The 25,243-nt window shown below is 34.8% G+C and overlaps 1 protein-coding gene across 1 annotated transcript; it reads left to right on the top strand.

The window, feature by feature from the left end:
- The first annotated feature begins 996 nt into the window (after window positions 1–996).
- On the top strand, window positions 997–24,406 carry LOC117416152 (ATP-binding cassette sub-family D member 2-like). The gene is made up of 10 exons (XM_034027222.3): window positions 997–2,151; window positions 2,827–3,007; window positions 4,924–5,045; window positions 9,272–9,440; window positions 12,058–12,152; window positions 13,733–13,878; window positions 17,831–17,976; window positions 20,049–20,133; window positions 21,072–21,197; window positions 21,888–24,406. The coding sequence occupies exons 1-10, from the start codon at window positions 1,219–1,221 to the stop codon at window positions 22,102–22,104; spliced, it is 2,220 nt and encodes a 739-aa protein (XP_033883113.1). The 5' UTR covers window positions 997–1,218; the 3' UTR covers window positions 22,105–24,406.
- Window positions 24,407–25,243: the final 837 nt, after the last annotated feature.

Below are 25,243 nucleotides of genomic sequence, written 5' to 3'. Positions count from 1 at the left end.
GGCATATGCTAAGAAATAAATAATAATAATAATAATAATGTCATTTAAAGTATTCGCTCATGATGACAAAAGTATTGTGTGTGTCCTTTTGCTGTAGCCTTTGTTGTAGTTTGCTCTCAGTGCTTGTCTCAAAAGGGAACCCAACTCCTTTGTCTTGACCACCATCTGCTCTGTTATGCAAAAACATTCTTCTTCAACAGATGTTGGAATAAGTACCTTTCTTTCTGGACTTTATAATGCAGATTAGTTACTAATGGCGTATATATATATATATATATATATATATATATATATATATATATATATATATATATATATATAATGTCTTAGCATTTAATCTGTAAGCTCTCTTCTCCGGTTTACCTGTTTGACTTTTCTTTTAGCGTTTTTGCATCAGGCATATGCATTTTGAGAAACTGGATATACTTCCCCAAATTTATCAGGGTCACCAAACAATATTTTTACTTTTATTCTCAAAATAGTAAACAAAACAAAACAAAAACAAAAAACGAAGGCACATTTGATTTGTTTTGTAAAATGTACAGTTGTGTTTTACTTTTACTATGTTTTCTGTTATGCTGTAAGCTGGGCTTTGACTGTGTGTAACACAACGTTTTATGCTATACGTGTGCAAAGTGCAGTGCTTACAAAGGTACCACGAAATGTGCCTGTCTAGGGTTTCGGTATAGGGAGAGAATTATTCATTGTTTTATTAACAATAATATGATAGCCAATCAGAGTGCAGTGTCCTGACAGGCGATTTCGTGTTACCTTTGTAAGGACAGCGTGGAAAGTACACGACTTAATATAATTTATTTGCGCTTCCAGCAATCAGTCATCTAAGTAGTACTACAGTCAGAACTCTAGTTGGCGTAAATATTGAATTCCCAGTGTTAATCTTTACGTGACAAAACATTTTACGCTACGCCGGTGTCTATCAAAATCCTATGACAGTCGCCTATTTGCATTCTCCATACTCACAACCAATCGTCTCCTTCTGGGGGAGTAACCAACAAGAAAAACTGCAAAAATGTATGACGGAAACGCTGCAATTGATGCGGTATAGCGGTGCAGAGCCTGTCAGTAGAATCCGCAGTTTGATATCCTGCAGGTTTTATTTGTTGCTTTTTTAATTGTAGAATTTAAAGCTGGTTATGAGCCGTGACAATAAATATCAGGATTAGCAAGATTGTACAGTTCGCATATTATTGTTGAAAGATGTCCAATATTTTGCATGCAGCCGCTAAAGTGAAATGGAACCAGTCAACTGCAGCAAAACGAGCTGCGTTTCTTGCAGCTGCTGCCTATGGAGTGAAAACACTGTACCCCATAATTTGCAAGCAGATCAACAAAAGATCAGAGACAGTGAAATCAAAAGCCTGCACATCAGAGGAAGAAAACGGATTATTGTTACAAGGATCCGAAATAGCACCAACAAGATCTCCGGGTGTAAATGCAGAGTTTTTTAACCAGATTCTTCAACTTGTAAAAATCCTCTTCCCAAAGCTCGTCACTAAAGAGCTGGGACTGCTTTGCTTACATTCTTTGGCTTTAATCTCCAGAACGTTTTTATCTATTTATGTGGCCGGTTTGGACGGCAAAATCGTGAAGACTATAGTTGAAAAGAAACCGAGGAGCTTCGTCATCAAATTAATGAAATGGCTTCTTATAGCCATACCGGCCACATTTGTCAATAGCGTAATACGTTATTTGGAGTGTAAGCTTGCTTTGGCCTTTCGCACTCGCCTTGTGGATCATGCGTATAAAACATATTTCACAAATCAGACATACTATAAAGTCACCAATATGGACGGGAGACTGGCGAATCCAGACCAATCCCTCACTGAGGACATCATGATGTTTTCACAATCGGTTGCGCATTTGTATTCCAACCTTACCAAACCAATTTTAGATGTGATACTAACTTCTTACACCCTCATTCAAACTGCTAGATCAAGGGGGGCCAACGCATCAGGACCAACCTTGTTAGCCGGACTAGTGGTGTATGCTACGGCGAAGGTTCTGAGAGCATGCTCCCCGAAATTTGGGAAACTGGTGGCAGAGGAGGCACACAGGAAAGGCTACTTGCGTTATGTGCATTCCCGTATCATTGCCAATGCTGAAGAGATCGCATTTTACAGAGGGCACAAGGTAAGGTAGTAAATTGTGTGAGTGGATAATTGGGCAAAACTTGTCAACACTGAAACTGTCACTGATAGGTTCAGTCCAGAGGCTGTCATTAAATTAGTGGAATGTTTGTATGGAGCAACTGCAGGCAAGTAATCAACTTCTACTTTTTAGCAGGTTGTATACATAGTAAGACAGAGTGGAATATCTATATTGTTTTTGAAAAAGCAAACAAACAAACAAAAAAGCAACAACTGACAAACAAATGTAATCGTTTTTATAATTATTATTATGTGGTGGTGCCCATTACAAAATAATTACATTTCCCATACACGTTTTCAGTAGTGGTTTTGGGACTATAATTAAACCATGCTTAAACTAATAACCATTATTATCACCATAGTATTAATAATAATAATAATCATCATATTTCACGTTTATAAATATATATATATATATATATATATATATATATATATATATATATATATATATATATATATATTTTTTTTAATAAAATAGTAATTCCCAGCTCCTGTTGAAATTGGACACATTGTCAGTAAATGTAAATGTTCTCAGCAGGTGTTATGTGCAATATAGTTACAGTACAGCAGGCATTTGTAGTGGTTGGGACAAATAAACATGTTGCAATACACTTGTCTTATCATTAATCTCGTATCCCCTTTCTTATTGCAATAGGTGGAGATGAAGCAGCTGCAGAAATGTTACAAGGCCCTTGCTGATCAGATGCACTTAATTTTGTCAAAGCGCCTTTGGTACATCATGATAGAGCAGTTCCTGATGAAGTATGTGTGGAGCAGCTGTGGCTTAGTCATGGTGGCAGTACCCATAATCACAGCCACTGGTTTTGCTGATAACGGTAATCACTTTTATTATTAAAAACAGCTCAGGTTGCAGTTTCACATGTTTCCTAACCCAGTTAATGCACCAATACATTTTTTTTAAATAAAATTATAATAAATAGTTCCTCTTTCTTCCCTTTTGTATCCTGATGATAATGTTGCTGGTTTTGATCTTCAGTTGCTACAGTTTCTGAAAAAAAAAATCACCCATTTAATGTTACTATCTAATCAAACAGTAAACACTTGTGATATATTGATCTAAATCAGCTATAAATTTTTGTGTGTGTAAATTTACTTTTAAATTCAGCCCAGAAGAATATACAATGCAATAAATAGTCTGGTCTACTTTGCCATGGTTGCTTTTGTTCTCATAATGAAAGTGGCCCCTTCCTGTTTCAGACAGACATTAAATAATGAACATTTCAATACTCCTTTTTTTTTTTAAGCAATGATGAACGTCAAGGCATTGGTTACAATAAAGTGTGTACTGTACTCGAAATAACACTGTGCAGTAGATAATAGTAACTGAAGAAGTGTTTGCTGAAGAAGCTTTAATTAAAACATTGAGGCCAGAATTACAGGGTGCATTCTATTGATCTTGCAGATCTAAGTGCTGAATAGAAATTAAATACAAATAAATAAATAAAGATCCATCAGTGCATATAGTTTGTTTATGTGTTGTAGCAGGAAGGGTCATATTTAAATTACTTATACAATAATTAGACAATAAACCCATAGCATCAGATACAGCACCATGTAAATATGGTGCAACGTATTTATAGAAATTATTATTATTATTATTATTAGTAGTAGTAGTAGTAGTAGTAGTATTTGACTATACACTTCTGTGTTTTAGGGTCTTATTATACATAGTGATGGTGCAAGACCTGTGTATAATAAAATTAGCTAGTGACGCAAGAACGGTGAAAATAAGGTTGATGATAAAACTGCTAACCTCAATTTCAAAAAATAAAAAAAAGCACCTGTATATGAACACAGCAAAACACTCAATACCAAACAAACAACGGTGGCCTGCAGTTTAACATGTTATCTACACAATACAGTGAGAAATTTGTGGAAAAGCAGAATAACACAAGTACTCTTAGAAAAACAATAAGCAACATACATTGAATAAGAAATTACCTGAGCCACATGTTCATGGATGTTTGGCAGTTTTAGTCTGATGGTCCTCAGAAAGCAGAGGCTGAGTGAAGAGTAAAGAGGATAATCAATTTTATCCTCCAGTTTACTACAGTTATTAGTAATAATACATGTAGTTTTACCGCACTCCCATATTTTTAAAAATAAAATAAAAAGTATACTAAAGTTTAGCATTAATTGTTAAAAAATAAACTCGCTTTACATTTTTTTTTTAAATTCTGTTTTCCAATATTCTGTTTTCTTCAATTGTTAAAAATAAACACTGCTAGTTATGTCACCATGTATTATAACAAATATACAGCAAAATTGTAATAAGGCTGTAATTCTCTCTCAGGTTTTCTGATGACATTGATAAATCACACAAGCAAGCACTCTCGTGATTTCTATGTCAACATAAACCCTCAATAGAATTACAGCCTTATTATGCATAGCTGAGTACATTATTATGTATATAATTGTTATTAAATATTTGTTTGAAAGACAACCATTTCAATATTGTTGTTAATACAGTGTTCCGTTTATTTGAACTTTTTGTATAACCTGCCAGATGGAACTTATTTTAAATAAAATGAAAAAGTATGGAATTTCAGTTTATAAATAAGGTCATGTTTGCTCGGTATGTGTTTAGGTATACTGTGTATGATTTTCAGACACCTAAGTGAAGACCTTTATTTATTGAGTTATGTAATTTTTTTACATTTATGTGGGTGAGATATGCTGACAAAAAAATCATAAACTGACAGTAATTAGTACATTTTTCTTTTTTTACTAGAGTTAGAAAATGGACAAACACAGGTTTTGGTTAGTGAAAGAACTGAAGCTTTCACTACAGCTCGTAACCTATTGGCCTCCGGAGCTGATGCTATTGAGAGAATAATGTCATCCTACAAAGAGGTATGGTGCAGAAATTAAGAAAAATGCTATTTTAGTTTATAAGGCCAACATCTATTATGTATTTATTAAACCCCTCCTTTTTTGTCCCTCACCATCTGTCAAGGGTGGCAATAAACCATATTTAACAGGCTCAGTAACTACAAGGAGTCCACCCCACACAAATGGTCAACTAAGAGTGTAATTGATATCCTGTTCACCACAACTATAGAAACATCAGGGGGCATGGGTCCCTGTGAGGGTGGTGTTTGTTGTGGTTGGAGGAATTTCTTATTATTACTGGTTTTCTTTACCATAAAGTCTGATGTTTTTGAAGCATTTCTGTAGATGATATAGCCCAGTGTTTCCCAACCTTTTTCGTAAAAACGCCCCCTTAGGATCAGCTGAGCTTAATCAACGCCCCCTTGCCACAGAAAATCCAAAAAAATAAGAATTATTGCTGATTAGCAACGCAGTTTAATTAACATCAATTATTAATGACATTTAATTCCACTAGTTCTGAGAATTACAGATAAATAATTCATAAAACAAAAATAATGAAACCCCAGTTACTGGTATAATCAACATGTAGATACATGCATAAAATGCTTACTATTATGGAATATTGCCAACATATCTTCTTTGCTTGCACCATACTGTGGATAGCAATAGAGATAAGCGAACCGGTACCTTTGAAATCGGGTACCCGGTTCCTGCTTTGGAACCGATGAACTGGATAAAAAATATCAGGGATCCGGTTGCTGTGAGTGCTATTATATTTTTAGTAAAATTGATTATTAAAACATTCATTTCTGTCAAAAATACATTTGATAACTATAATTGACATGTTCAACCTTAGAAAAGAAAGGTCTGCAAAATATTTATTACAGCAATACCGGGGGTTTAATTATTATTATTATTATTATTATTTTTTAATTATATGTATTTCCCTGGAGAATAATTCAATCTCACTTTTACATGAAGTGATGAAAACGCTTTGGGTAAAGTGAATCTTCTGCACCTCGAGGGGATCACTCGCAAGACAACCCCAAGCCGAACACGACACGATTTCAGCTGTCTAAAAAAAGTAATTTAAACCCAAGCCGATGGGGTCATATTTCGGCTTGGGATCTTAAAATCCACTGACCTGTTTGCACATACCATGTGGTTAAAGATTTTTTTAATTGTAAGCTTTGTGAAATTTGCAATTAACATGGTTCTTATACAAGCACACAATGGCTTTCACTGTTGTAATAAAACTATTACTGTGCAAATTGGAGATTATTGATTATTTTGTTTTGCGATTTCATAGTTTGCACAATATTGTCGGAACTTCTGCTCACACATTGACATACGTACATGTTTTTCTAAATAGTTTTGGAACCAGAATTGAAATACTCGGTTCGGAACGAATTCCAAAAATCTCCTCAAATGCACATCACTCGATAACAATAAGAATAAATTGTGAAATTCTGACGTGTAACGTAACATGGCAACAGGCATAAATGGAATGGCTGCTTCGTTCTGATTGGCCCATATTACATTTGCGTGACAAACTGGATAGCAAAATGGCGGCGGCGTTGCTGCGTAGCAACAAACATTTCTGACTTGATGTGTACACGATCTTATAGTGTACAAGTCAGTGAGTACATCGCTGGCACATTGTGTGTAAGTAGTTAATCAACATTTGAAATAAAAGTTTCCTTTATTTTAAATAAGAAAACCCAGCACCCCCTTTTTTTAGCTAAAACAACCCCCTTCCGCCCTCTTGGATGTAAACGCCCCCCTTTGGCTTCAGAACGCCCCCGTTGAGAAACACTGATATAGCCGAATAGCCATCTGATACTGATAGTTTTTTCCATGCTTTTCAAAGTAAGACTACACTCAATGTAAAATGTTATCAAACCACTGTATTAGTAATTGTGATTCAGTGTAACTCAAAATTGAAACTCATTTTCTAAATTGCCATTCCATATTCACGCACTAATGTGCCAGCAGTTTATTTAGCAATTCATCTTATTGATGCAAAGTGATTAATATTTAAAACAAAACCTAAAGAAAAGTACTGTATGATTTACAGTAGTTGAAGTCGTGGCTGTATATTTAGACACAAAGGGATCAGATGAAGATGCTTTTATTTTGAATTTAACTTTAAATTAGTGACAGTTTAATACATGTGAATATTTTTTATGGGTTACACAAACCCATATAAAACGTCTAATCACACCATATAAAACATCTAATTTTGCTAATGTTTCAAACACCCTCGCTGTCTATACTATTTGTATTTTGTTTGGGTTAAATTTAATAAAAGTATGCTCTGTAATTTTAAAGACAATTTTGCATTTCTTTATAATTGAATGATATATCAACAGTCACCAGTGATAGCATTGCATCATTGATACCTCTTATTGTACTGTATGTGAAATTGCATTGAAAGCATTCAAGAGGCTGTTGAGGGGGCAGGATTAGCCTAGTTGAGTATAATCCACCAGCTGTTTAACATGCAGAAGCTTTTCCTGTTTAACAATTCATGCGATCAAGTAAGTGAACCCTCTTCCATTCAGTAACTCTGCTCAGTGGCGGTCATACTTCTTTTTCACATCCTTTGAGACCATCCATTGACAAACATTAGTTAATCTGGAAACTAAAGTTACTGTTTTTGTCTTTTAACTTAGTTTTACTTAGTACATTTGCATCCTTTTGTAGAAGAGAAGTGAATAAATGTTTTTTGTAAAAAGAAGCATAAGAAATCAGCTCATCAAAAAATAGAAGCATTTGCCATCTTTTGCGCACACTTTTGTGTAAATGGGATGATACTCACATTGCTGATGATTAATTGCTATATTGTCAATGGAATCTTTGTGAAGTTTGTTTAGCCACTTAATCTGCAAGCGCACATTGGTGTGATTTGTCATGCTAGGCACCTTGACCAACTAGACCCCGTTCACAATTGCGACTTAAGGCGGCCCAGGGCTGCCTCAGAGCCGCCTTTTCTCATATGTGAACGCTCCAAAAATGAAAAGGCAGCCCAGGGCCTGCAGTCCGAGACTAGGGCCGGCCTTTTCGTATCACATGACCAATGTGGTTGCATAGCTCAGTAGACACTCCCATACTCTGACGCGCATGAAGTGTAAATAGAAAGCTGAATGCTCTGCTAGCCAAAACGGTAGTGGATCAATATTGAATGGTAATTATTTCTACATTATACAACTTTAATTATAAAAATATTAAATTAAAAAAAATCTAGCGGGTTCACGTTCAGGTTGTTTCTTTCATATAATATACGAGCTGCAGTGCATTCATAATTATGCTTAACTTGTCACAATTACCTTTTCTTCCTGATATTTAGTAACTCAGCGATAAATGGAAAAACTGCAGGATTGTGGATCTCAATAATGATCAATAATGCTGGCAACTTGGCCTATTCAGCTACCATTGTTTATTTTGCACGCAATAATATACTACATAGCTAGAGAAGTGTGCGTCTTCAATTTAAAATGCTGATCATTTGTTTAGCTGCTTGTTTTTACACACACATAAAAAAAATACTGTTCTCATCCACAAATATTAAGATATAGATTATTTCAATGTGTTATTGTGATTATTATTGTTAATGTTATTCTACTGGCGACAGCAGTGGTTTATTATGTATCGTGCATGTTGTTCAGCAAAGTGTATTTGATATTATATATATGACGGTGTATTGTTGTATTTAGATTAGGGCGCTTCCCTCAATGAAATGGTAATAGTTAGGAACTAGACAATAATAATGACCATGATAATAAAAATGAGTAAACTTGTTGTCCCTACCATTCTGTCATATGGTAGGGACAACAAGAATAATTCATATATTGCAACAAAAACACAAACAGGTCTCACTCTAAAATGCCTGACTTGTCTGAAAGGCACATGCACCCATTTTTAAAAATGTTTTGAAATAATATTTATTTAAAATACAGTCCCTGGCATTACAAGAAATAGGCTTACGTTAAATACTTTGTTTTTCTCACCTCAATTAAAACACATGACGTCCACCTCAGGCCACAGACAAATTTGTTGTAAACCCTCCTAAAAATGGAGGTAAATCGAAAATGTTCTTATATTACAAATGTACGCCAACAGCAAACGAGTCCCTTTTTTCCTATTGTAAACATAGCCACTGGTATACAGCAGACTGAGTGACATAACTGTCTTGCTTCTGTCTGTTTTACAGTAAAGCTTTACCAACTGTTTATTCTCTTTGACAGGTCACTGAACTTGCGGGCTACACTGCTCGAGTCCATAATATGTTTTTGGTCTTCGATGAAGTACAGAAAGGAGTTTACAAGAGATCCACTGTTACTCAGACTGCTGCATCAGATAACACAAGTGCAGCTAGACCTGAAATGCACATCAATGGCCCCCTTGAAATCAAAGGTATTTTTTAAAACTGTATTTTGTAATTTTTTTATTTATTTTTTACTATTTACTGTAACTGAAGTATCTCGCATATCATGTTACTTTGTAGTGGTGGAACATATTGCATTTACATTTATATATATATATATATATATATATATATATATATATATATATATATATATATATATATATATATATATACATACAGACGTGCTCAAATTTGTTGGTACCCCTCCACAAAAAACGAAGAATGCACAATTTTCTCTGAAATAACTTGAAACTGACAAAAGTAATTGGCATCCACCATTGTTTATTCCATATTTAATAGAAATCAGACTTTGCTTTTGATTTTTTATTCAACATAATATTGTAAATAATAAACAAATGAAAATGGCATGGACAAAAATGATGGGACCGCTAACCTAATATTTTGTTGCACAACCTTTAGAGGCAATCACTGCAATCAAATGTTTTCTGTAGCTCTCAATGAGACTTCTGCACCTGTTAACAGGTAGTTTGGCCCACTCTTCCTGAGCAAACTGCTCCAGCTGTCTCAGGTTTGATGGGAGCCTTCTCCAGACTGCAAGTTTCAGCTCTTTCCATAGATTTTCGATAGGATTCAGATCAGGACTCATAGAAGGCCACTTCAGAATAGTCCAATGTTTTGTTCTTATCCATTCTTGGGTGCTTTTAGCTGTGTGTTTTGGGTCATTATCCTGTTGGAGGACCCATGACCTGCGACTGAGACAGAGCTTTCTGACACTGGGCAGGACGTTTCGCTCCAGAATGCCTTGATAGTCTTGAGATTTCATTGTGCCCTGCACAGATTCAAGGCACCCTGTGCCAGGCGCAGCAAAGCAGCCCCAAAACATAACCGAGCCTCCTCCATGTTTCACTGTAGGTATGGTGTTCTTTTCTTTGAAAGCTTCATTTTTTCATCTGTGAACGTAGAGCTGATGTGACTTGCCAAAAAGCTCCAGTTTTGACTCATCTGTCCAAAGGACATTCTCCCAGAAGGATTGTGGCTTGTCAATATGCATTTTAGCAAATTCCAGTCTGGCTTTTTTATGTTTTTCTTTCAAAAGTGGAGTCCTCCTGGGTCTTCTTCCATGGAGCCCACTTTCGCTCAAAAAGCAACGGATGGTGCGATCAGAAACTGACGTACCTTCACCTTGGAGTTCAACTTGTATCTCTTTGGCAGTTATCCTTGGTTCTTTTTCTACCATTCGCACTATCCTTCTGTTCAATCTGGGGTAGATTTTCCTCTTGCGGCCGCGCCCAGGGAGGCTGGCTACAGTTTCATGGACCTTAAACTTCTTAATAATATTTGCAACTGTTGTCACAGGAACATCAAGCTGCTTGGAGATGGTCTTGTAGCCTTTACCTTTACCATGCTTGTCTATTATTTTCTTTCTGATCTCCTCAGACAACTCTCTCCTTTGCTTTCTCTGGTCCATGTTCAGTGTGGTGCACACAATGATACCAAACAGCACAGTGACTACTTTTCTCCATTTAAATAGGCTGAATGACTGATTACAAGATTGGAGACATGTGTGATACTAATTAAAGAAACTAATTGGTTTGAAATATCACTATAATCCAATTATTTATTATCTTTTCTAAGGGGTACCAACAAATGTGTCCAGGCCATTTTAGAATATCTTTGTAGAATAAGCAATAATTCATCTATTTTCACAGCTTCTTTGCTTTATTCTATAACATACCAAAGGCATGCAAGTATACATGATAAAATAGCTTTTAATTTCATCACTTTTCAGGAGGAATGAAGCATTATTTCAGTGAGCTGTAAGGGTACCAACAAATTTGAGCACGTCTGTATATATATATATATATATATATATAAATCATATTGCCTGGGTGCAATAGTAATATATTCGCCATCAAAACTATTTTATGGTCAATAGTCAGAACTGTTCTGTGTTATACGTTATAGTACAGCAACATATCTCCATTTTTAAAGTTGACTTTACCCTCCAAGTTGTTAATATATACTTGAATGAGACCTTTGTACTATTCTGAGTCTCTGTTCTGTTGTCAGACTTTGTACCAGGTATTATAAATATACATCCGTAGTGTACTTGATTTTTAAGATCTGCTGCATAAAAATGTCCATGTTCATTTTTGATTTTTTTCAGTTTGGTTTACTGAACTTTTGCCTACAGTACATGACCTATTTGCATTCTGGCAGACAACTTCCTTTAGAAAAAAAGGAATACATTAGGGACTAGGCTGCAGTTATAAGTCAGGGCCTAAAATAAGTCTTGTCAGAGTGCTATTTTAGGACATTGAACCTATTTTTCAAAATGAGTCTCAAGGATTCAGAGAATCAGCCCTCTGCTAAGTCCTAGTTTGACTTGTGTCATATTTAAGAGTAAAGGTACTGCAATGTCTTTTGGCATGCGTTAAGTAATAACAAAAATGAGAGGCTTGTTTTTGTAATAATGTTGTAATTGTTAACTGTAATCAAAGACATTGCTTCGCAAAGTAAGATTGGTCCCAAGGTGTACAAGGTAAAGTTTGATGTCCTGCTGTATAAAGCTTTGCAGAACACTACACTAATATGCCACGGTTGTATGTTTTTTTATTTATTTATTTTATTTTTTTATTAAAGGACATGTCATTGACGTGGATAACGGGATCATATGTGAAAATGTTCCAATCATCACTCCCAATGGTGATATGGTTGCTTCCAGCTTAAATTTTAAGGCAAGTACAGTCTTGTTAATGTGACCACACCCTTTTATTTAAAGGAAAATATAATACATGCAGTTCTCTGAAAATATATTTAGATGCACATTCTACATTCAACAAATAACATATGAACCATAATACTACAATTAGTAGGTAATCAAAATAATTTTTGTCTTAAGAGTATGGTTCTAGATTTGTGTTGTTTTTCTTATACCTTTTACCTACAGTACTGTACAGACATTACATCAACTCATACCTCTTTCAAATTTAGTCTGCAGCCACATTTGCTGTATTCTCGTTATCATTTTTTCTGACTTATAAATAGGTCATTTTTATAAGTCGTTTAGTCCATATTTAAGTCCTTATAAACACATATAATAGAACATATTTTAATTCCAGAATGAGAGATATCTGGATTTGCAGTTTTCATGGCTCATATTTTCATATCTTTGATTGCACTAATGCAGAAGAAGTTAGTGAAAATTAAATGGTTTTCCAGGTGTATATATGGAAGACATAAATAGTACATTATCTTCAACTGGGGGTACGTGTGCCCCTTGGGTTACTTCTAAGGGTCATAGGGGGTACGCAGGACAACTCAAAAATAAAAATTAAAGTAAAAGAAAATAATGATCTTGAATTTATTTTTTAAACAGTATTATATATTATCTCTAAACCACTGTGCATAAATATTTCATTTTTGTTTAGACACTCAAAGGTTACAGTCTGACTATAGATTCATCCATCTGTACGCATGTGTGGTTTCAATTGAGCAGCTTTCCACTGTTATGGTGGGTGAAGCAGATATCTTGGTGCCCATGGTGGGCTCTTTGCTGCTCGTAAACTTTTGCAGTTTTCAATTAATTATAATTGACTATTAATCAGTGGAGCACAATCTTTCTGGATTTTTTAGAAGTATAATTGTTCCAGTAAATGTAAATGATAATCATAATACTCATACTTTCATGTTTTTGTTTTATTTATTAGGTGTGGCTGCATTTTAGTAACAGCAATAGTACATCCAGATTATCCTGTGTATCGTTTAAAGTAAAAATGTATACATTTGTTACTTGCAAAAGAAAAATGAAAGAAGAAAACACAAAAGAGTCGACAAAGTTATGATCATTTTTATGTTGGCTTTAATGAAAAGTTTGTCATTGTAAGTTATTCTAGCTTTATTTTGAGGTTTGATGTTGTAAACATCTTAAATGGCACACACAATTATGCTGAGATGGGAAGTAAATGGTAACGTAATAAACATTTACAGTCCAGACTATTTCTGATTATGTATAATAACTTTTTTCCAAATAGAAAGGGAATGCATGTGTTTCCGAAGATGTTCCCAAATACTGTCTTTTGATTCTGTGCACCCAAAGACTTTGTGATTAAAAGTTTTAAGAATTGCTATTTGGTATTCTGTCCTAAACCAGCAGCCCGTCAGTCCCTAACTGTTGTGACATAAATGATATATTAAATAAACGGGGGACGGGACAGGACTGTGGTACCATTCAGTAAAGAGAAATTGTAAATAGGTACTTGAGCTGAAACCAGATAGAAGGGGTACAGTTTTAAAAAATGGATGGTTTTGTTTTTAGGTGGAGGAAGAGATGCATCTCCTAATCACTGGTCCTAATGGCTGTGGCAAGAGTTCTTTATTCAGGATTCTGAGTGGTCTGTGGCCTGTCTATGGTGGGCTTCTATACAAGCCTCCGCCCCAGCACATGTTCTATATTCCACAGAGGTAGGTGTTCCCTTATGTCAGCTAGAGAGCAGGCTTAGACAATCAGGTTAAAACTACTAGTGTATATAAGTTATGTATTTCTGGTTCTAACCTGAAGCTATTAAACCGTGCACTAAAAATGATATATATTGGGTATATAAATACTCTAGTTGCAGAAACAGGTGTAGTAAATGTGTGAAAATGGTATAGAACAATTGTATGTCACTCCTTCTCCTGAAGAATCTAACCTTTCACCTAGATTCATTTTAGAAGTAAAGAAACAGGAACTATAAAAAAGAGAGATTTGACCTTTAGTAACCCTGCCTGTGCAGCAGACAATGGGGTGGAGGTTTGGCCTCATTTGGTTGTAAAATTACCTTCTACTACATAGCTTATACAAAAGGGTGGTTACAAAAGGGTCAGAAACTCTGACCTTTGCAGAGAATGTCATTGTTACGGTAGAAGCCAGCAGAGAACCAAGTGGAGTATGCATATGAATTGAAACAATGTGATTCCTTTTCTACCTTTAACAGCATGTCATTTAACTACTTTTCTTTGGACACTATTGAGTGAAAACACTAGGGGATTTGAGTAAGTATCTAAACATTCAGCAGCAGAAACATGTTAAAGTGCAATTTTAATGCATCTGTTTACCGTATTTATAGTGTTTCATCTTTGATAATGAAGTCGCAGGTAACATGTTATAAAAAAATGATTAACAGCTAAAAGATAAGGCACTGATGAGAAAGTCAATAGTCCTTTACTATCCAGCATGTATGTGTGTGAGGGACGATTAGGTGCCCAAATACTGTACATCAGTATATCTAAAGAACTGCTAATCCAATTGAAATAAAAACAAAGTATGTGTTATTTAAAATATCCTTTTCTATAAATAAAAATTACACACACACACACACACACACATTTATATACAGTTGAAGTCAAAACGCTCTGGGTAAAGTGAATCTTCTGTACCTCGAGGGGATCATTCGCAAGACAACCCCAAGACGAACACGACACGATTTCAGCTATCTAAAAAAGTAATTTAACCCCAAGCCGGTTCGGAACCGATTCCAAAAATCTCCTCTAATGCACATCACTAGATAACAATAAGAATAAACTGTGAAATTCAGACGTGTAACGTAACATGGCAACAGGCATAAATGGAACGGCTGCTTCGTTCTGATTGGCCCATATTACATTTGCGTGACAAACCCGATAGCACAAATGGCAGTGACATTGCTGCGCTGAGGATAGCAATATTATACTTAAACTGTTGTCACCACTACTGTCACCAGCACTGACCACATTGTTATCTGAAACTGAAAATAACTGTCACACTTGTGTGCAGGAAATTATTTTTCACCTAAACAGGCAGTATGAGGCGTATCTATCAAGCATATATATTGTCATTAGTTTTACATGAATTCAAAGGTCTACTTATTTTGTTAAATTAATGCTTCTTGCAAAGTGCAAAGTAATCAATTTCGGAATTTATTTAGAAATAAGAAATATAATCCAAAAAGACAGCTTTATTATTGCAAAACGTTCATACTGTATTTGGTGCATGTAACTTGTAAAGTACATTTTGATTGTGTTGTTTATAATTACATTTATAAATACACTGAAACTAGTTTAATAGTGAGTCTTATGGACTCAACCTGCCCAGGAACATACATAAAAAAATACTGAACAGATTAAGGATAACAGAGATGGAAATAAAGACTACCAGTGGATAGCAGTGGTGTAGGCCATACCGAACACCTTCATAAAAAGTCAGGTCTGAGCAATTAAACTCACAGTAAAGTCTGGAGCGGTTCTAACCTCTATGTAGTGGAGGCCGTATTTCCATTTATAATAATGAAGACTGTGTGTTGTTACTAATAAACAAAGTGATTTAAGTAGATTACAAAAAGCTCTCAACCTTATAAAGAGTATTTTCAATGTGTCGCTTGGCACCAGCAGAGCCTTGTTATTTTAGTGCAAATCAATCATATTGAAGAAAACCTCAGTATGGTTCTGTGCTCCTTCAGCCTCATACTGAGTGAATTACATTTGAATGCCACTCCCGTGGCTGAGCAATGCGCCTGGTAATACTATAGGCAGCAGTTCAATGTGGTTGAGCCTGGGTAATGATATTTAAGGAAACCTGAGCTGACGTGAGTGAAACAGTTAGAACTTCCCACAGGTGGGGAGCACTTAGAAATAATAACTGTTAGGAGTTTGGTATAAATATTTTATATGTGAAGATAGCTGTATCGACTGAAAGCTGATAAATATCTGCATGCTTGGACAGAATGAGAACTACTCAGAAGTGTAATTGAGGCAAATGGCTTAGAGGAGCAGGATGACCCACTTGAATACAAGGTCAGCACACCTGATGTGGTTGTCTGATTTTGAAATAAATGCTGCTGTAAAATGGTGAGATATATAATGAAAATATGTCATTTTTTTAAAACATAATATTATGGGTTATCATGTGGTAAAACCCTAAAATGCACAACACAGACGGATATACCTGTCAAAACACTGAACACGAATGTTGCTTTTTGTTATTTTGTAGTACTTTAGATGTTAAGTCTACAGCTGGAAAAACAAGTCCCTTGCATTTAAGTTCATAAATAATATTAAGTAATGAATGATTACCGTTCAGTTTGCTGGTGTTCAGTCATTGACATGTCATTACCAGTAGTTGTACAAGTATTTCCTGTACCATAAACTTTTGGGCTGTGGTCTGAAAAGTGCACTACAAGCAGGATTTTTATTGATACATTTGAAGCCTGAATGTTGCAAGCTTTTAAAAAAAAATATATATATATATATATATATATATATATATATATATATATATATATATATATATATATATATATATATATAACAGTGATTCAGTGTGCTATCGCAAACCTTTTAAGAACTAAAAGGTTGGATGGAACATTAATCACCCAGCTGCCCATTTATTTGAGAAATTTCCATGTTAAAAATGCACTTTTTTTTTTTTTTGCAGATTTTTCATTCTTAGCCCTGTAAGCAATTTGGACAGTTTTCAAAACAATTTTTGCTATATTTTTTAAATACACACTTTTTTATTGTGATTATGTAAAGTGGAAATACAGTATTTCAATAGAACTTAAATAACAAAATAACAACAATGTGTTTACAATTGTAGCATTATAATATAGATCACAACATAACATCATTTTTTTCTTCCAATGGCAGCATTATATAAGTATAAATAACATATTTGTTTACAATGGCAGCATTATAATATAACATTATAATACCTGTGCAAGCATATCACTTTTTAGAAATTATTTTTTGTGTGAGCAGACGCCCTTCAAACTCTCATCAATGCTAAGGTCTTTATCTAGCACATATACATCAGAAAACTGGCGTTTGCAAATTTTCAATCACGTCATATACAGTATCTTTCCCAGTTTCAGGCACGGGTGTATAGCGCTGTTATATGAATTATTATCTGTGAAGTGTAGGAACAATAAATAAATAGGTTGTTTTGACCAGTACCAAACCTGACAAGGCTTCCTTACAACCTGTAACACCAAAAAATAAATAAAGAAATCTCCTCGCTTTATTCTCTGTAGATACACAGGCATCCATTTTTCACTCTCAGCTGTGTGTATACAGATGACCCGGTCTGTCAAGCACATTTCTTAGGGACTGCTGCCATCAGCCAGTAAAATATGAAAACTGCATACACTTTTACAATACAGTTTTCTTATTTTTTCATTGAAGCATGTTAAACTTTGCAGATGCACTTTAAGTGCCTGCACTCTATTCTCACAGGAGTGACAAATTTGGACTTGCATGCGCACCACGTGGAAATAGTGGGATAAGCAGCTGGGTGGTTAAATTTCTGATGTTAATTAAATGCATTTTACAATACCTCTTTACAGCTGCAGTCGGTTTCTAGAAGCTGATGTCCAATAATAATCTGTTGATGCTTTTTTTTCAGACCCTACATGTCGATAGGAACTTTGCGGGATCAAGTCATATACCCCGACTCTGTAGAAGACATGCATGACAAAGGCTACAGAGACCTGGACCTGGAAATCATTCTGGACATTGTCACTTTGAATCAGATAGTTCAGAGAGAGGGTGGTAAGGGTACTTTCTTAAAATATACTGTACTCTCAGTTCAAAATGAATATGACCTTGTGGCAAAGTGGTTTGCAGTGTGCAGGTGTAGAGGTGATGCAGTGCTCAGTAATAACAGACACAAGACAATTCACGGTGAAAAACAGCTCTTTTAATTGGCTAGGTTGCGTGCTCGCAACTCTTAAATAATAACCAATGTGTATCGCTCAGTTAAACCACGGGGTTCAGTCCCGAAATAATAATACACTAAACAAGACACACACAAACACAACACGGTTACAAGTCCAAAGATAGTGAAAGTGGTGATTTACAAGTTTAAACATGCACAATGGTGAAGTGTAGTACGGGTTTGTTTGCTGGCTGTGTAGCTACAGCTCCCGGAGTTTAGCCTTCTATAAATGACAAACGTGATTAATAGAGAGACAAAACAAAACACGAAAACTCACAGTTTCTTTTTACAACACAGTAATCCTTTACGGGTCCTTTCATAACCATAACCAAGGAACAGATTGCTTTGCCACATCCCCTGATATACCCTCAGTCACGCCCCCTTTGTTAGAGAGTGCAATCACGTATTCTGCAATCCAAGACTGACACATCGCCCACCGCATTAAGGCGATGACTTCTGATATTGTGACTCCGCCCCCTTTCTGGATGGCCGACTTCCAACTGACCCTGGAATGAACTGCCAAACCATCCAGTCCGGGGCACACTGTTCCTGTTATACCGTGCCCTCACAGGTCGGGAGGGAGATTGTTGACTGGGATTCATTCGCTCTCTGTCACAGACCTATAAAAGCAAAACAAGAGTGTGCTCTGTGCTCTGTTTGTGTGAGTGTGTGGTTATGTATATGATGTTGTGATGAACAATTGTAGATGATGGCATTATAAAGTATTTTTTTGCAAAGTATAGCTGTGGCAGCGCATTAACTTTTAATTAAATTATATATATATAAATTAACACAATTATAATTAAGGCTGTATTTTTTTCACGATTCCCGATTTTCTGTGAAATGTACCCATTGCTGTGTAATGTGTAGTTCCCCATGATAATTCCCATTTCTGAACAAATAGTGTAAATATACATATTTTTTATCACTTAAAAATAAATACAGCAAACATTTGCCTCATTGACACACTACCTGTCACACTTCATTTAGGAACCTGGCAATAGAGCACTGCATAGAGCTGCACGATTTCTTTCAAATGTCTTAAACAAAAAAGACACCAGCTGCATCATACACCTTTATCCAAGGCGACTTACAGAGACAACGTCTCACCTGAAAGACGGAGCACAAGGAGGTTAAGTGAGTCAGTGAGTGAGCCAGGATTTGAACCACAGGACCACACAGCCTCCTAAAGATTGGAAATATTTCTGCTAAGAAGGGGACATTTCCCGTGTCTTGTTATTTTTACTTTATGCTTTTGAATGTCTATAGAAAGATGAATGAACATAGAATGTCTTTTAAAGGTGGACATAAAAAACTAAATATTCTACAATTGAGCATTTACTGTTTTCATGGTAAGCATTTAATGTTTAATGTTTAATGTTTGTTGTATAATTTTGATAAATATTATGTTTAATCATGAAATTAGCAATTTTCTTCCGTGAAAACAATACAGCCCAGATTATAATGCATTATATACCTCAGAGTTTCTGTACTTTATTGATCAAAAAGACAACTGGGTCCATTACTAAGTGATAATGGACCAGCAAGTGTTGTTGCCTAATGAACTAGTTCATTCAAGGTCAGTGTTCTGCCTAAGGTCTATTTTTAAAATATTAGTACCCTTAACTGCCATGTTGCTCAGATATTGCACCCTTAAAATGTTATCGGAACTTAAAAATCAACTAAATGTTTTTCTTAATCTCTATAGGTATATTTACTGAAATAAAGCCCTCTGCCCACCACTGACATAATATACATGATATAAGATACCTTGCTACCACTTGTTGATTTACTCTTCCTAAAGATAACTGAATGAGAATCTTATGCAGCTTCAGGCATCCCGTCTGTATTCTTATATCATATTTTATATTAGTAATGATACAGTATAACTTTGTTTTCCTTAAAGGTTGGGATGCAGTTATGGATTGGAAGGATGTTTTGTCTGGTGGAGAGAAACAGAGGATGGGCATGGCAAGGATGTTTTATCACAGGTAAGAGAAAACGTGACTTCTTTAGATGCAGTGTAATTAAAGGGTTATCTGTTATTGTAATAATAGTTTTATACAATACTGACGATAATGGATTATGGAGCAGCAAGTCAAGCGTACTATTACATTGTCCTGAGAGGTGTTACCTACTCACATTAAGCATACCATTCTGTAATGTAATACTGTTCAGTTTATGGTACACATAAAAACCTAAGAAGTCTAACAAGCAGAGATAATTATGTATTTGTATGTTTATACATTTAAAGTAATTCCACCTAACAAAATAATTCCATTAGCAACATACTGTAGGTCTCAATGTCTAGGTTTTAAATAAATGCTATACCATATGCTATACCAAACATGTATTTTCATTTTAAAACATGATACCTGGTACTACTCTAGGTTAAAGAAATGTTTTGTTGCAAGCGTTGTCTTCCAGAAAGTCTGCTTCCTTGGTCATTTCACCCCAGCCATGTCTTCTGGGTCAAAGCCAGTGAAATAAACTAGGAAGTATAAGATAGACTAAAAGCATGGCTTACAAAAACAGATTTGTTTAACCTAATGTACCAGGTAAAATGAAAATACGTGTTTCTTTCAAAACTGCACATTTGAAACCTATAATGAATATATGTGCGGTGGAGAAAAATGATGGAACAGTTTTGTCAATTACAGTTACTTTAAGATCCTAAAGATAGATATGTTCTGTCTAATGATGGTTTGGCTTTATTCAGCTGTATTATCTGGTTATTTATTCTGACATTTATCAGTTTTCTAAATTGCATTGATGCAAGGTGTTAATAACCTGTAAACATATTGGTAAGAGAAGGATAATAAATTGTATTTATGTTAACTGAATACAAGTTTATCAATAATGGCAAACATAAGCATGTGATAGAATTTGTTTTATGGTGTTTTTCTTCCATTGCCCTTTCTCTGTTTAGACCAAAATATGCTTTACTAGATGAGTGTACAAGTGCTGTCAGCATTGATGTGGAGGGAAAGATTTTTCAGGCTGCAAAGGATGCTGGGATTTCTCTGCTTTCTATTACACATAGGCCGTCCCTCTGGTAAGCATACACCCAGACGTTTCTATAGTAACATGTTAACATAATATTCGTTTTGAAATCTCCCTGTACTAAATAAACAAATCAGAAGGGCAAAAGGGCAAAATGCTTTATGTTTACGCAAGATTGCGGATTCCCCTTCATGTTGTGATTTTGAAGGGAGTTTGAGCTGGCTGCTGGCATACTGCCATTATAATAAGTCACCTTGAATGCATTCATAATAATAATAATAATAATAATAATAATAATAATAATAATAATAATAATAATAATAATGTACTAAAATGTATAACAAGTAACTAAATTAAGACTGAAATCAATGACAATATGAAATACAAGCTACCATAAATCCAAGCTTTTTTCAATGTAGTTCCAGTTCCAGTTCATGCTGTTATTTCTTGTGGAATGTTATGTTTATTATATTAAGTAACATTTCAAATGTATTTAAGTTGCAACTATCATTTTTATCTCCCCTAATATCTTAATTTTTGAGCATGTGCTTTTAAGGTTGTTTGGGCAGGAAACCAGCGAAATGTTAAAGAGAACATCTTCACCATAATTGTAGCATTAGATTGTGCAGGATTTAAGACTGATATAAAATATAACAGCATCTTAAACATTTGTTTTTGTTTCCATAAAGCTCGTCTTAGTAAGATAATGATGTGTTTAAGTATTTTTCTCTGTCCTTTACAGGAAGTACCACACTCACCTCCTGCAGTTTGATGGTGAAGGCGGTTGGCGTTTTGAACAGCTGGATACAGCGACTCGACTCTCCCTCGCAGAGGAGAAACAAAGGCTTGAGTCCCAGCTCGCCGGGATTCCCAAAATGCAACATAGACTCAATGAACTGTGCAAGATCCTGGGGGAGGACTCTGTCCTCAAGACTACAACTCTCGAGGACGAGGATTAAACATTTTCCCTTTTCTAGCCGAGGGAACAAAGAAGCAAACCCAAACAAGTGATAAAAAGGGTGCATATTTCACATCATGTTTGATTGTATATTATTTGCTTAATCTGACTTCAGTACCACTTTTTTCATTTAATAGTCTATTGTTAAACAATTTTACCATATTACACTAGAATTCTTGTAAAACGTAGTGATGTATTGTAACTATACAGTACGTGTTTACAAACACTATCAAAGATTTTAGCACTTTACCCAATCTTACAAGATTGTTTGCAAAAACTAAAGTTGCAACACTTTGAGCTAGTACCTTTAGGCGGAAAGAAAATATAAGAAAAACTGTTTACTCTGTTTAGTATACTGTGCTAAATTCTATGATAGTTTTTTAAATTTTAGTTTTTTCTGAACCTTATTTTATGTCAGAGCCTAGACTGTCAAAAACAGTGTGTGATATATGCAAAAACATAAAGTCCTGGGTTTATCAAGGTATGTCTGCCAAAATGCAATTAGCATATTTTTTTGGTTGAAAGAAAATCAAACTGTTAATGTTACAAAACTAGATAACACTAAGTTTGTAACAGCTTCTTCATTTTTCTTTTACAAAAATGCAGCACATTTTGACACCTTTATTGTTTTTGCAATAAATTAACTATCTTGATATTTAACAAATGGTGACTTTATCTACATTCTCCTGTCCACGCTAAGGACTTCCTAAGATAATTTACCTATAGCCACTTTTATATTGGGACATACAGTACCTTGTGCATTAACAAATACAGGTAAGAAAATTGTCAAATCTAAGTAATGCATTTTAAATTTAGTGAATGAGGGCAAACATATTTTATTATTGAGGGGGGCAGCTTTGACCACAATCCGCTGGAAGGATATCAAGATGAACTAGGATCAGCAATCATTTAGAATCAGAACAACGGGGATACAATATCTTAATTAACATCTGTACATGACTTGTATTGTGATACAGAGATTCTGCATTGTCATTCATTACCAAGAGCACATGGTTATTTACTGTCAACATAATGGTTCTTGATTGATGTGAAATATAGTCTGGCATACATGCATGTCATTAATGATAATTTTATCTTGGTAAATATCATACAAAGTGTCCCATCAGGACCACATATCGTTGCATATCATGCATGTGGTCAATTTGATACTAAGCATATCTTTTGTGAGCTAAAGGAACAATGATATTAAACTAGAATATTACTGACAAAAGAAATTGTCCATCTGAACTAGCCCCAAACTCTTAGTAAAAATGTTGTTTTACTGTGAATTTTACGTTTGTGCATTGTTTTATGAAAATTTTATAATGTCATTCCGGTGAGCTCCTATGACTGGAAAAAGACATATTTTAATCTTTTATTATTATTATTATTTTTTTAATTATCAGATTGAAATTATAGGGTTTTCTAAAATGTTTATTTGAAACTAACAGCAACAAAATGTATGCTTTTATTTGGTAAAATGTATTGTGCAATGCAATTTTGCAGCATTGTGTGAATGTATAGAAATGATCAGGTTGGGTACTTATTAAGTTACTTAAATGTTTCTATCTATTTTTAGTCACAACCTAAATGCAACCCCTCTAACAAATCCCCTGTGAATCCTGACTGCTATTTGGGTGTAACTGTAATGGGCTATACTGGCTAATAGTGATATGCCCATACCACTCAGGCTCAGCATGGCTATTATTGAGTGGGATGAAATGTTTTTGTAATATGTGCTTTCATAATAGTAAGTGGGAGTCTTTCCCACACTTTGACTGACTGTGGGAAACTTTGGGTAGTTGGAAGAGAAGTACTGCTAAATCTGTTCCTAAATCCTGAGTCCTGCAATATCAGGGAATCTATAACTTTAACCGAACTGTTGCTGGCCTCGAACCAATGTACTGTACATTTACCATCCTTTTGTAAATGTAGTTAGGTAGGAGCATGTGCATAATTAGTATATAATGTTTGTAACTTTCAAAAAATATTTTTTCATTGTTTCCTAATCCTATACCTCAGGCTGATTTTCATCAGAATGAAGCAGAAAACAAAATCAAATAATGAATGTGTATTTAATGTTATGGTTTGTGAATTGAAAGAATAATAGTGAATGTGCTTATGCATGATATGGCTATCTGATGGAAATGTTCTCTATATTTTGGCGTAAGCGTCCAGTTTTTCTAGTTTAAAGAAACAATCTGTTCGGCACACACTGTACTTGGCAGCTCAATAGGGTTGTAATTTTTCACTAGTGTAACTACTTAAAATGGTGCACTGCTATATTAAAGAAGTTCTTTGCCTTTGCTGTCGTGGATTCATTCTTTTTAGAGCCTTAAAACATGTTCAGTTATTATGTGAAAGAGAAGACTGTAGTTTAGATTCTAATAACAAAATAATATTTCATTGACCTTATGTTATTCTACATACTGATCAGGAACAGTGGCAGTGTTAATGTTCACAATAAGGGCCACACTGTTCTCACAAAGCATTTACCCCAATGCTAACATGTGACATTTATGTTACAAAGTTTCAAAAAAATTAATAAATTCAATTAAGGTAAATTTTAAGAGCTCCTACATATACTTTAGATTTTTATAAAGGTTACTTTAATGTTTACATGTGTTCTCATCTGCACTCCCAGGCTTAAAGTAATCTTTAGATATTGTTATTTATAGTGTTAGGTTTGGGTCTTTAATTGAACAGTAACCGTAGGCATGCAGTTTTCTTTCTGTGGCATGCAGGTGTTTCTTTAGCCTGCTGGACTATATATTGTCCAGCAGTGTTTTTTTAAACTATACAAAGTAAACTTGTACACAAGCGTTTTATACATAAACCATTGCTGTATATCAATTAATCTTCACCTTATGCAGACACTAAGAGGCCTCTCTATCATATTAGAAAGTGTAGACACTGAGCTTAGCCCAGGATATATAACGTGAGTTAAAGCCCTATAAAAATGTATACATGTTTGTCAACCATGTATTATACCAGCTAATCATTGCTTATAGGCATGTCTTTCTTACATTATGTTTGCATCATAAACATTATAAACCTCTTATAAAATGTAAAATACAGAGATGGAAAAAAAACGTATCTTTTAACTGTGTGCCATACGGGGAATGTTCTTAAAAGCTTTA

The sequence above is a fragment of the Acipenser ruthenus genome, chromosome 7 (genome assembly GCF_902713425.1).
Source record: "Acipenser ruthenus chromosome 7, fAciRut3.2 maternal haplotype, whole genome shotgun sequence".
In the NCBI taxonomy this organism is placed as follows: Eukaryota; Metazoa; Chordata; class Actinopteri; order Acipenseriformes; family Acipenseridae; genus Acipenser; species Acipenser ruthenus.
The sequence above is the reverse complement of the archived record's forward strand: the minus strand, read 5'-3'. Positions and strand labels throughout refer to the sequence as shown.

What these genes read in the sequence shown, in the direction of transcription:
- LOC117416152 (XM_034027222.3), top strand. Translation starts at nt 1,219, where the DNA reads ATGTCCAATATTTTGCATGCAGCCGCTAAAGTGAAATGGAACCAGTCA. An exon ending in TGGCCCCCTTGAAATCAAAG is followed by an intron (nt 9,441 to 12,057) that starts GTATTTTTTAAA and finishes TTTTTATTAAAG; the next exon opens with GACATGTCATTGACGTGGAT. An exon ending in GATAGTTCAGAGAGAGGGTG is followed by an intron (nt 17,977 to 20,048) that starts GTAAGGGTACTT and finishes TTTTCCTTAAAG; the next exon opens with GTTGGGATGCAGTTATGGAT.